Source organism: Lytechinus pictus, chromosome 17 (genome assembly GCF_037042905.1).
Source record: "Lytechinus pictus isolate F3 Inbred chromosome 17, Lp3.0, whole genome shotgun sequence".
NCBI lineage: Eukaryota > Metazoa > Echinodermata > Echinoidea > Temnopleuroida > Toxopneustidae > Lytechinus > Lytechinus pictus.
The window spans coordinates 22419360-22431999 of record NC_087261.1 but is presented as its reverse complement, the minus strand read 5'-3'; the positions used below and the strand labels follow the sequence as shown (position 1 = coordinate 22431999).

At 35.5% G+C, this 12640-nt stretch overlaps 1 protein-coding gene across 1 annotated transcript; it reads left to right on the top strand.

The window, feature by feature from the left end:
* The first annotated feature begins 2144 nt into the window (after nucleotides 1-2144).
* LOC129265404 (choline dehydrogenase, mitochondrial-like) lies at nucleotides 2145-12285 on the top strand. The gene is made up of 2 exons (XM_064112368.1): nucleotides 2145-2271; nucleotides 10098-12285. The coding sequence occupies exons 1-2, from the start codon at nucleotides 2235-2237 to the stop codon at nucleotides 11789-11791; spliced, it is 1731 nt and encodes a 576-aa protein (XP_063968438.1). The 5' UTR covers nucleotides 2145-2234; the 3' UTR covers nucleotides 11792-12285.
* The last annotated feature ends 355 nt before the right edge of the window (nucleotides 12286-12640 follow it).

Below are 12640 nucleotides of genomic sequence, written 5' to 3'. Positions count from 1 at the left end.
ATTTCTAACCAAAACATAACAAGAAATACATGTAATGATTACCCAAATACATTTAATTATTACCCAAAGCATGTCTTTCTGAAAATTGATTCGAATGCGAAGAATCAGTCACATTGTCTCCACTACTGTAGGCTAAATGTATGAACATGATGAATAGTTGAAACAATGCTAATATTCCGCACATAGTAGTATCTCCTTTGCTAACCATCATTAAAATGATCACTCATTGATCGCTGATAGATGATAAACTTGTCCCTTTGGTGCAAACATTATGGAGAATTCGTTTGTCATTCACTTTTCTCAAATCCAGAGTAGCGATTCGTTTCCAATGCAAAGTCGCACCGCATACCAAACTAATATTTAAAAGAAAGAGGTGAAGGAAAACAATGCAGATTCTGCTGTTTAAAAACCCTTACACCAAGTACATGTCAAACCTTGATTTCTTTGCTTGTAAATTGCAGCGAAACCGATACATTGTCCATCCAAAACAATTCCATGAAACTAGTATTCGATGGCACCATAAGATGAAGATAAAATGACAACCGCAAAATAATTGTTTAAATCAACCTTGTCCTTTTATTCACATGTAGTGTTCCTATAAAAGAAAAGAATGTCACCCTCAAGCATGTCAAGGGCAAATATCTGTCCATCCACTTCTTCCAAAATCTAAGGGCACAATACTAACTCCCAAAGTGCGCTTAAATTATTACCCCCCCCCCTCTTTCTCTCTCTCTCACACACATATGTAATATATACCAATTTTGATTGACCATGATGACGAGACCAACATATCTAAGTACTGCGAAAACAATAAGATGAAATATAAATGCATTGATTATTTTTATAAATTTCGTCTCCATGAAATAAGAAATGAGAACATTTAATGAACTAATATCAAGATAGAATACCAGGGGCGGATACAGCTTTCGCCAATAGGTTGGGGGTGCGGCAGGCGCGGATCCATGAGGGCCGAGGGAGCCTTGCCTCCCCCCCCCCCCCCCCCCCCCCGCTCCAAAAAGAGAGAGAGAGGAAAAGAGGGGGGAAAAAAGAAAAAAGATAAGAAAATTTAGAAAGAAGAGAAGGAAAGGAAAGCGAAATAGGGGGAAAGAAGAGAAGAATTTTTTTTTTAAAGCGTAAGAAAAGGGGGAGAAAAGGAAGAGAGAGGAAGAGGATGAAAGGAGGAGAAAAGAGAGAGAGGAAAAGGGGAAAAGAATAGAATGCAAAAGAGAGAACAAGAGGGGAAAAGAAGAGAAGAAGACAAAAGAGAGAAGAAGTCAGAGGTCTAAAGGAAGAAAAGAAAAAAACGAGGAAGTGGGGGAAAAGAAAGAGAGAAGGAAAATAAAGAGGATATGGGAGAAAGGAATTAAGGGAAAAAGAAGGGGAAAGAGGAAAAGAGAAAATAATAAAAGGGAAAGAGAGATGGGAAAAGAAACAGGTAGAGGGAAAGCGCGCATTTGCGCGACCGGGACGTCGATTTGATGTTCGAAATAGGGGCGCCGAATTAATGTTCGATCTGGGGGTGCCAAATTGATGCTTGAAATACGGGGGGGGGGATTATTATTCGAAGTAGGGAAGGGCCGCTAAATTGATGTTCAAACTAGGGGCGCCAAGTTGGTACCTGGGGGCGCCTAATTGATGTTTGAACTATAGTGGCCGAATTATTGTTCGAATTAGGAGAGGACCGCCAAATTGATGTTCAAACTATAGGGGCGCCAAATTGATGTGGGAACTTGGGGCGCCTAATTGATGTTCGAACTAGGGGCGCGAAATTGATGTTTGAACTACGGGGCCAAAGTAAATGTTCGAAGTAGGGGAGGGGCGTAAAATTGATGTATGAACTAGGGGGCGCAGAACTGATGTTCGAATGGGGGGCGCGCAAAATTGATGTTTGAACTTTTTCCCTATACGGGCGCAAAGATTTACCTACGATGTCCAGAGATGTGGAGGGGTGCCGCACCTCCGCCCCTTTAACGACGGCCCTGATATTGATTCACTTTAGGTACATTGTACTTGAATTTTGAATCAATATCCCGTGTGAACCCCGGGAGCGGAAGTGCTCCCCTTGACCTCTGATTGTTCTGATTGTTCCTAGCGTAGTTCCCAAAGATTCCAAGCTTAAGAACCTATGCAAAAGTACAGACTATGAAAGGAATTTGAACATTATACAGCTAGCCGTCGCATTGTATTAGAGTATTATCGAACGCTGCCGACGTTGTAGATTTGTAGGCTACAACATGAGTCTGCTCTTTTCAGGTACGAAGCAAGTAAAAGGTAAGAATTCTCATTAGGACTATAAACAAGGTTTAGAATTAAAAGCAATGTGTGTAATAATTGATAACAATAATATGTTCTTTTATGTAGCGCAGTTACTATGTGCATATACTCAACTGCGCTTTGATACTTGATATTGTTATGATATATATATATAAACATGAAAATTTAGTCTTAAATTTGATTTTCTTTGTTTATTATAGGAAATAGATCATACACTAAACAAAACAAAAATAAATAATGATCTTACATCTCTTGAAGAGGTAGATGTGAAATCAAAAGTTATGATAGTTCTGTATTAAATCCAGATAAAATCCAAGTTGGCTGGCGAAGATTCCTTAAATTAAAGTTCACAATGATGGCGATGATGAAATTGATGTTGAAGCACGATGAATAACATGAGTCACTGTGGCGAGTTGAAATGTCTGTGAAGACGATGTTGATGATGACAAACAGTCAATTTTAGCAATCCATGGGCCGAGAAGCGTTCATTAAAACAGGTTGATGATCTCGATGAGAACTGATAATTCCTCTCTCAAAGTAACTGCAGACAGTTCATTGGTGGCGTGCAAATAATTCCACAGAAGATAAATGTATTCCAGTTAGAAATAAACTATGCTCTGACATGAAGTCTGGCGTGAAACTTCTGATCTGATAAGATGAGGTCCTTAAAGAAACTGCCAGCTTATTATATATAAATTTTCACTATTCTGGAAGCTTCTAGTATTGTCTTTAAAAAAGAACATTATCCTTCTACCTAGAATAGTCCACTTCTAGAAGACTCTTGAACTACCTCAGTGAAATTAACAATGTAAACAACATAGCTAATCCTATTGTTATTTTCACTGCCACTAGGCGTCTATTGTCTATCTTAGTACATTCCAGAAATAACAAAGATTACTCTCACTAAATAGACATGCCTAACAAAGCTTTACCATGTTTACTGAGACATTCTGCAATATTCTTAATCATTATATGCAATGAATATCCTTAAAGAGGAAATAAATGAATGTAATTGCTCTTACAATTCCACTTTTATAAAACAGTATCATATTATTACCCCGGCTGTAGCTGAGCAGCCATATTAATAGGCGCTAAAGCGTTCAAGGAAATATCCTACCGGGTACCCATTCACCTCACCTGGATCGTGTGCAGCATAATGTGGATAAATTTCTTGCCGAAGGAAATTACGCCATGGCTGTGATTCGAACCCACGACCCTCTGTTTCAAATTCCGGAGACTAATCCACTTGGCCATAATGATCCACAGAGTGTACAGATATTTGTATCACATTGCTATAATTAGATGAGAATGAAAAAGTGCCTCTCAAAATCATAACATATATATATATATATAATCAAATTTATATTCTTACTCCTAGAAAGCGTTATTTCTATACAGTGTCACGACACTTTGAGCCTATATATGTTCGTATGATCATTCACGCACAATACAAGCATTCTCATCATAAATTTTCAGCAACAACTTTGCCCATCATCCCAGAAGGAAAAACCAGTAAGACCAGTAAGAATTTTTACTGGTTTCCAGTAGAATTTTACTGGTTTCCAGTATATTTTTACTGGGCCAGTTGATTTTTAACTGGACCAGTAAAAATCAACTGGAGACCAGTTCCAACAATTGCATTCCAGTTGAAGCAATTAGTAATACCAGTTAAATTGTTTTTCATCAAACTGGTGTTTCTGGTCCAATAAATGGTTTCCAGTAGATTTTTACTGGTTTCCAGTATATGTTTACTGGACCAGTAAAAATAAACTGGAGACCAGTTCAAACAATTGCATTCCAGTTGAAGCAAAGTAGTAATACCAGTTAATTATTTTTTCATCAAACTGGTGTTACTGGTTCAATAAATAATGACTTTATTTCAAGTCAGGTCATTTGACGAATTATGGAAAATGAATCTTGCAATTCAGATAAAGTTATTATCGTTATCATCATTCTTCTTATAATTATCATAATTATTATTATTATGATTATTATTATGATCGTCAACATTCTTATTACTGTTATCATTGTTATTGATATTGTAATTATTATTATTAATATTATCATAATTATCAAATATTAACATTATCATTAAAATAATTATTTCCTTTAATTATGATTAAGATCAAAGCAAGATATATTCCTCTGATATATAGTCAACTGGTCTAAAGTAATTCGGTTTGAAATTGAACTGGTCAAGACCAGTAATACCAGTAATTGTGATGATGCTGATCACGTGGTTTACCTCATTTGCATATTTCCTATTTTAAAAAGAAAAATCCGGATTTAGAATGGAATATCCTTGCAATGGCACTCATTGTTGTTTAAACACTTTCCAAATAAGTGTGTGAACTAATTCACAATGGAAATGTGTAATTTCATATATTACATTTAAAATAACAACAGAAAGATTAATTTACTAACCGTCTTTTCCATCACATTTCACTGACCATGGTATATAACAAACCAAATGCATGTAATAAATTGATCCAGTAAGACCAGTACGAGGACCAGTTCGATGACCAGTCAGACCAGTAAAAAAAAAAAAAACAGTAAAGACCAGCTTGAATTGGATACCAGTACCGAAGACCAGTATTTACCACCAGAAACAAGACCAGTATAAAATTCCAGTAATTCAAGACCAGTTTAATTTTTAATTGGACCAGTAAGATTTTAACTGGACCAGTATGACCAGTTAGACCAGTAAACCGATGTTCCAATTTCCAGAGTTACCAGTTAAAATTCTACTGGTCTAACTGGTCCAGTGGAACTGGTTTTTCCTTCTGGGATGTTACTGTGGGTAGCGGGTAAGACATTTTTTAATGTCACTCTGCACTGTTAGAAAATGTATCCTTAAAATAAAAGAAGTTCCTGCAGCAGAGTCTCGAGAACACCTGTAATCTTACCAGATTGCGTAATCTTACATTATATCATGTAAAATTACAGGAAATTGGTATTTGGTGTATAGAACCTTAAGAACTTCCTTTAAGAAAACACAATTTTCCCCTTATTAAACAGACCTGTTCTGTTAAATTGTAGAAAAATTCCTGTTTTTATGACTTTACAGAATGATTCTGTTATTGCTTTCTGCAAAATCTTGTTTTTTCTGTACGAAAGTCAGGTTTTTTTTAACAGTGTGTCACCACATAATGTATAGAGGATATATATATCTGACTTTATTATTACTTTTTTTTTTTTTACTTCTGGACGATTCTAGGTTTCATGTGACAAACGTTATGAGATGTTATTGCAAAAACAAAAGAAACAAACAAACCAACAAAAGCAAAACGAGTCTAAAATTGAAGGCAATCATGGTTTTGACAGCCTTTTATCTTTATTATTATTTTTGATATCTGAGGGCTTGACACTCAAACCTTTTCTTTCTATAGACTAAGCCTATTACATGTAATTTCGTACCAAAATCGAAAATTTGCCTTAGTTTAAAATAGTATAAAATAGTAGAGATGAAGAAAAGAAATTATATACAAAATTCTTTATCATAAGTATCCTACAGTTATTATTATCATGATTATTTAGTTCATTGTAAATACCATTATCAACATGATTGTCATATTATTTAGTGTCTATTGTAAATATGTATTTATCTATGTCATAATTGCCATACTGTATATATTTGTAATGGGTTCTTTTATTGCTAAATTGACTGGAGTTGAAATGAAAATAAACCAAAACTGGTATTTGGGCTCACTCGGTTGATCTGTTTTAAAATGTATATGGATGATACCAACAAACGGCAGTACATCGTCTGATATATAACCCATTAAATCTGTAATCCCTCAAGGGTCAATCCTAGGGCCGTTTATTTCCATTATGCATATGAATAATTTGCCTTCAGTTCTTAAAATAAAATGTTAAAAATGTGTACACATATATTGTAAAACGATGGCTTTGTCACAACACGCTTAGTTTGAATATCAACAAAACTAAATATATTGTTCTACATGTTATAGAAACTAAAAATAAATTGAAACTATTTTTTAAAAAAAATCACTGAATAATAATGTTGATGGAACCCCCTAACAAGAGCTATCCAGCGCAAACATTTTGGCGTGATTTTAGATGAAAATTTGATATGGGGGGAAACAAATTCAAAATAAACAGAAAAATGCAGTAAGGGTTTGTTTATGTTAAAATCGATACGAAATATGGTTGATAAAGACACAATGATACTAGTCTACAATGTTTTGATTTCATCACATCTGTCATATTGAAATGAAGTATGGGGAAATTGTGAAAAATGTCTAAAAGATAGACTGCAAAAGATTCAAAATCGAGCAGCCTGGCTGTACATGGAAAGTCCGGGGTTCGATCCCCGGCCGCGGCACCTATGCCCGTGAGCAAGGCATTTAATCTACAATGTTTTTTATCCTGCTTTCAAATAAATGAAAATGCTATGCATTATTGGTAACTAGGTGTGCACTTGTTTAAAAAAAATAATAATAATAAGCCTGGGATTCATCTGGAAACGTTAATCTAAATGAATTGAAATCAGATACACTAGAAAAGAAAAATAAAACAAAATTTTTACACTATTGATGTTCAATTATACTCAATAACTTAGCTCGTTCATACTTAAAACATGGGTTTTTACTATAAAGAAATATCGCATAACACAAGTAGTGGGGAATTTCAATGCTGAAACAATGCAAATAAAAAAAATGAATCTGCACCCCCCCCCCCCCCTATTTATGTACAGAGGCGCTAGTACTTAGAACTCGTTGCCAACACTAATTCAAGCGGCTCAAACCAAACACAATTTCAAGGCACGTCTAAAGACATTATCTTTATAATGTGAATCATTATTAAATGTTTTATGAGTATCTGGTGTTATCACACATCAACAGACAATTTCTTATCATTGCTCGCCAATAGGCCTACATTTATTAGTTTTGCAATCGTTTCATATGTTTCGCTTTCGATCAGTACTCAAATTAGTGTTACAATCGGTTTTATATAAGGTTCGATATTAAGTTTTTGTCGTTTTATATGTTCAATGTTGGTTATTATCAATTTTGCAGGCATTTTTATGTGTTTCCAGCATTGATAAACCGTTTATTTATTTTCATATGCTCGATTGCCCATCACAATCGATTTTCTTTGACATTGTTTATGTTTATTAACACTTACTTTTTACCTTGTATGCACCGCCGTGTTACAATATTATTTGATAGATCTACGCAGCTATAATTCATTTTCTATATCCTTAATGTCTTTAATCAGTGGTGAAGGGTATATAATTTCTTCTTTTTCTTCTTCTTCTTCTTTTACTCCCTCTTCTTCTTCTCTGCCTCCCTACCCCTCCTCTTCATCTTTCTACGACCCCTTTGTAATATTTTACTGATGCTTCTGTTCACATTAACATATTTTTTTTCTAATTTAATGTTGTTTGTTAAACACTGGTTTGAAATGTTTATCATGTCGAAAGTAAACCATGCACTTCACTACCCCCCCCCCCCTCAAAAAAAGTCTTTGAACTGTTTGGGATTTTATTCGTGTATAAAACAAAATTAACAAATCTAGTGCTGTTCATAAATTATGTGTAGATGGAAATATGGTTGAAGATACTCATTCTATAGCAAATGAATTTAATACATATTTCTCTCAAATTGGACCAAAGTTAGCTGGAAATATTATGCCTGTAGAAAATTCGTTTAAGGACTTTTTGGATAAACAAAATGAAAGTTCAATATTTCTTACTCCAGTTCATAGAGAAGAATTACTTGAGATTGCATTTAATTTGAAAGCAGAAAAGACTCCCGGTTATGATGGCATTACAAATAGAGTTGTGAAAAACATTATACATTCTCTTGCTGATCCTCTGCTTCATATATTTATTTTATCGTTGCAGCTTGGCCAGGTCCCAAAGAAGATGAAAATAGCTAAAGTTATACCCATTTTCAAGAAGGGAGACCAATTAATTACTAGTATTTACCGCCCAATATCTTTGTTAACTTCGTTCTCAAAAATTCTTGAAAGGATAATTTATAAAAGGACAGTTGCTTTCCTTAAGAAATATAGTATTATATGTGATAATCAATTCGGTTTTAGAGAAAAACATAATACAACTCATGCTATATTGACATTAATAAATAAAATATCTACTTCTTTTGACGATTCTGATCACACCGTAGGGTTATTCCTCGACTTCTCAAAAGCGTTTGATACAATAGATCATGAAATACTATTATGTAAGCTATCAAATTACGGTATCAGAGGGACAGCTTTACAATGGTTTAGGAGTTATCTTACTGATAGAATTCAGTTTGTTACAGTAAATGAATCAGAATCTCCAACAAGGCCAGTTTCCTGTGGAATTCCACAAAGTAGTATTCTTGGCCCTTTGCTATTTGTACTTTATGTTAATGATATGAAAAATTCATCTCATGTTCTCTCATTTATTCTCTTTGCTGATGATTCCAATATTTTCTTTACACATCATGATCCACATGTACTTGTGAGCACTATGAATGCAGAATTTAAAAAAGTAACAAACTGGATTAAAGCCAACAAACTGTCATTGAATCTGCAAAAAACTAATTATATGCTTTTTAGTCATTCATTGAAACATCTACCGCATCAAATACTTTTAGATAATACTGAAATCAAAGAAGTGCAAACAACAAAATTCTTAGGTCTTACTATTGATCACAAGCTTACGTGGAATGCTCATATCAACAATATTTGCAAAACTGTGGCAAGAAATATTGGAGTCATCAATAAGCTTAAAAACGCTCTTCCAGCACAGGCGCTATCCATGTTGTATTGTGCATTAATTCTACCATATCTTAATTATGGAATTCTGGCATGGGGTAATGCCTCTCAAACGAGCCTCAATAAAGTATTGCTACTTCAGAAAAAAAGTACTGAGAATAATATGCAATATGTCCTTTAGAGCTCATACAGATGAATTGTTTCGTCATAAACGTATCCTTAAAGTCAATGACCTGTACCGTTTGCAACTATTCCAATTCATGTATCAGCTAGATAGAAATAGTGTACCTAATGTCCTACAAAAGAAATTTATGAAAAACAATACTTTACATTCATATAATACGAGACATTCAAATGACTATCACTTACCCAAAAGTAGAACAGTATTTTCTAGCAAAACTGTATTTTTCACAGGACCAAAACTCTGGAATTCTCTGGACAGAGTAATAAAAGAGGCAGCTAATCTAAACCGATTTAAATTACTCATCAAAAAATTTATTCTGAATTCTTATTGATTCAATCAAATATTTTGTGAACCTCATACTTACCCACGGTAGTATTGATTATTTTAAAGTCAATATTTAATTTTGTATATAGTGTAAATACATTTGTGTTACAGTGTTTATATATAATTTTATAGAATTTTGCTGATTATTTTACTCTACTTATATCATATTACCCTTGTATAAAATTTTGATAGGGGGTCTACATTTTACAAGCTTTGCTTTTTAGTAGGCCCCTCCACTTTTTTTCATTTCATTGCTACGTTTCAATCCTGTGTGTTATGCATTTTTTTCAGTGTTAAAATGATTTATTATAAATGTACTTTGATGATTGTGGAATATGAATATATCAATAAATAAATAAAATTAATCTTATCTACTTTATGGCAAAAAGAGATTACGCCAAGGCTGGGATTTGAACCAAATATCCTCTGTTACGTCATGGACCTACATCACTCCATGCAATTAAACTACGGAACGTATTTGAAATGTAATTTTCAATACATGAATGCAATAAAGAAGTACCACTCATCTTGGTGGATGTTTAAGGGTTAAGTAAACATTTGTATCTCTTTTTCATAACTCCAGCTCTATGCACGCGGAAGCTTCTGACGAGTACTTCTCGTCATCAATGGAGATCAATCAGCGTGAAGAGGACGGAAAATTACCATCGTGAAGAATTCACACACATCATCGTCGGAGCAGGATCTGCAGGATGTGTTCTGGCAAACCGCCTCTCTGCCCGACCTAGCAACAATGTTCTACTCCTCGAGGCGGGAATCGAAGGAACCTCATTGAGAAATAGGATTCCAGCTGCTTTCCGTTACAATCGAAGTGACATGACCTCTAATTGGTATTACCACACCATCCCTCAGAAGTATATGAACAACAGAGAAGTATATTGGCCTAGGGGTAAAGTTCTTGGCGGCTCTTCAATGCTTAACTCAATGATCTATACCAGGGGTCATGCTGACGATTACGACCGATGGGAACGAGAGGGTGCCATAGGCTGGTCATATGCAGATTGTCTACCATATTTCAAACGATCACAGTGGCATGAACTTGGTGAAGATGACTATCGTGGAGGTGATGGTCCTCTTCATGTATCTAGAGGTAAATCAAAGAGTGCAATTTTCGATACATTTATCAGAGCAGGAGAAGAATGCGGATATCCATTCACCTCGGACATGAATGGATATCAACAGGAGGGTTTTGGATATGTTGATATGACAGTGCACAAGGGGATTCGATGGGATGCTGCAAGTGCATACCTTCGATCTGGGGACGTCCTGAAGAGAAATAATCTTAGCATTATCTCAAACTCATTTGCTGATCGAATTCTGTTTCAAGGAACAAAGGCAGTTGGCATTGAGTACACCCAGAATAATACTAAGGAAGTCGCAGTGGCGACGCATGATCTGATTTTATCTGGAGGGTCAATCAATTCCCCGCAGTTGCTTATGCTCTCTGGTATTGGCAATGCAGACGAACTGAAACTACTGGGCATCCCTGTGGTCAGTCACCTCCCTGGAGTGGGACAAAATCTTCAGGATCATCTGCAGGTCGTCTTAAATTATGGAACAGGTAAATCAAATTCGTTTTCTCATCTTCTTACTAAGATAGCCGATGGTCTTGAGTGGTTGATGTTTGGGACAAGTCCTGCCGCTACGACCAACCTTGAAGCTGGTGCTTTTCTCAGAAGTCACTCTTTGACGAATCACCCTAATATTCAATTTCTTTTGGAAGGATCGGCGAGAAGAGAGAATGGTTTCAATATCCACCTGAATACCCTGAGAGAAACCAGTCGAGGATACATCAAGCTCAGGTCTTCTAATCCTAAGGATCACCCTATTATTGACCCAAACTACCTTCATACAGATAATGACCGCAGAGACCTACGTCAAGCTATCAAAATCGCGAATGATGTCGCTTCCCAGAAAGCTTTTGACGAATTCCGGGCAAGTGCAATGCAAGGGATATCATCTACCAAGAGTGATGATGAACTCGATGCTTTTATCCGTGCCAGTGCAACCACAAATTATCATCCATCGTGTACCTGTAAGATGGGTTCTGAAGACGATTCTATGGCTGTTGTTGATAGCGAAACCCGTGTCTTTGGCTTAGACAATATTAGAGTTGTAGACGCGTCCATTATGCCTAGTAACATAAGTGGAAATCTGAATGCCCCTGTTATAATGATTGCTGAGAAGGTAGCTGACATTATTCTTGGAAATACTCCACTTAAAAGGTCGAATGTTCCTGTCTGGAGACCTTCCCTATAGAAAAATGACATACCGGATCAATGAACTATTACCTACCACTTTATCTACTTAAAACACTGTTGTGCCAAAACCTTCCAACCGATTAACTTCCAAAAATAAAAACTGTTCAAAACATGTCTAAGTCGAAGGGTTTACTTTCTTTGCAAATGATGTGCCTTGAATCTATTAATAGATTTATGTTTATTTTAGATCTGTTAAGATAGACTAAAGGCGGAAGTAGGAACCATCATTGTGTAAATATGACCTACAACGATAGAGGATGTACAGAGAATCATGTATTTAAGTATTTACCTGCAGATTGCAAATCAGAACCTGGAAAAAAAATGAGGGTTGCACAGAATTAGCCTTGCTCAACGAAAGCAAGGGAGCGAAGCGACAGATCATGTCATTGAGTGCTTTTTTATTTTCTAAAGTAGAATTAAGAGAATTCGTGCACATTTTTTCATTAAATTTTCATTAAGAAAGATAAGTTTTCAAAAAATGTCTGTGGCAGCAACTCCCCTTCCTCCCCACTGTGTACTGTGTAACTAATAAGAGATTCTTGACTGTTTAATAATAATTGCTTTAATAGCGCATATCACTGCCCATGGGCGTCTCTACGCGCTTAAAAGAAAGAGAGAGGATTAAAAATATTTTGTAGACTGTCTCAATCATAAAACCGCTTAAACAAATAAGTTTTGAGGCGACTTTTGAATGCAGAGCATGAAGATGACTCCTTAATGGAAGAAGGGATCGTATTCCAAAGTTTAGGGGCAGCATTGGTCGCCTTGTTGATATTCCAAATTAATAATTAATAGTTGACCACATTGGAGCACTACCCCGACGATGAACATTGTTGAAAGCATGGAG

Coding starts and splice junctions, on each gene's coding strand:
- LOC129265404 (XM_064112368.1), top strand. CDS start 2,235: ATGAGTCTGCTCTTTTCAGGTACGAAGCAAGTAAAAG. Junction 2,272..10,097: donor AGGTACGAAGCAAGTAAAAG/GTAAGAATTCTC, acceptor TCATAACTCCAG/CTCTATGCACGCGGAAGCTT.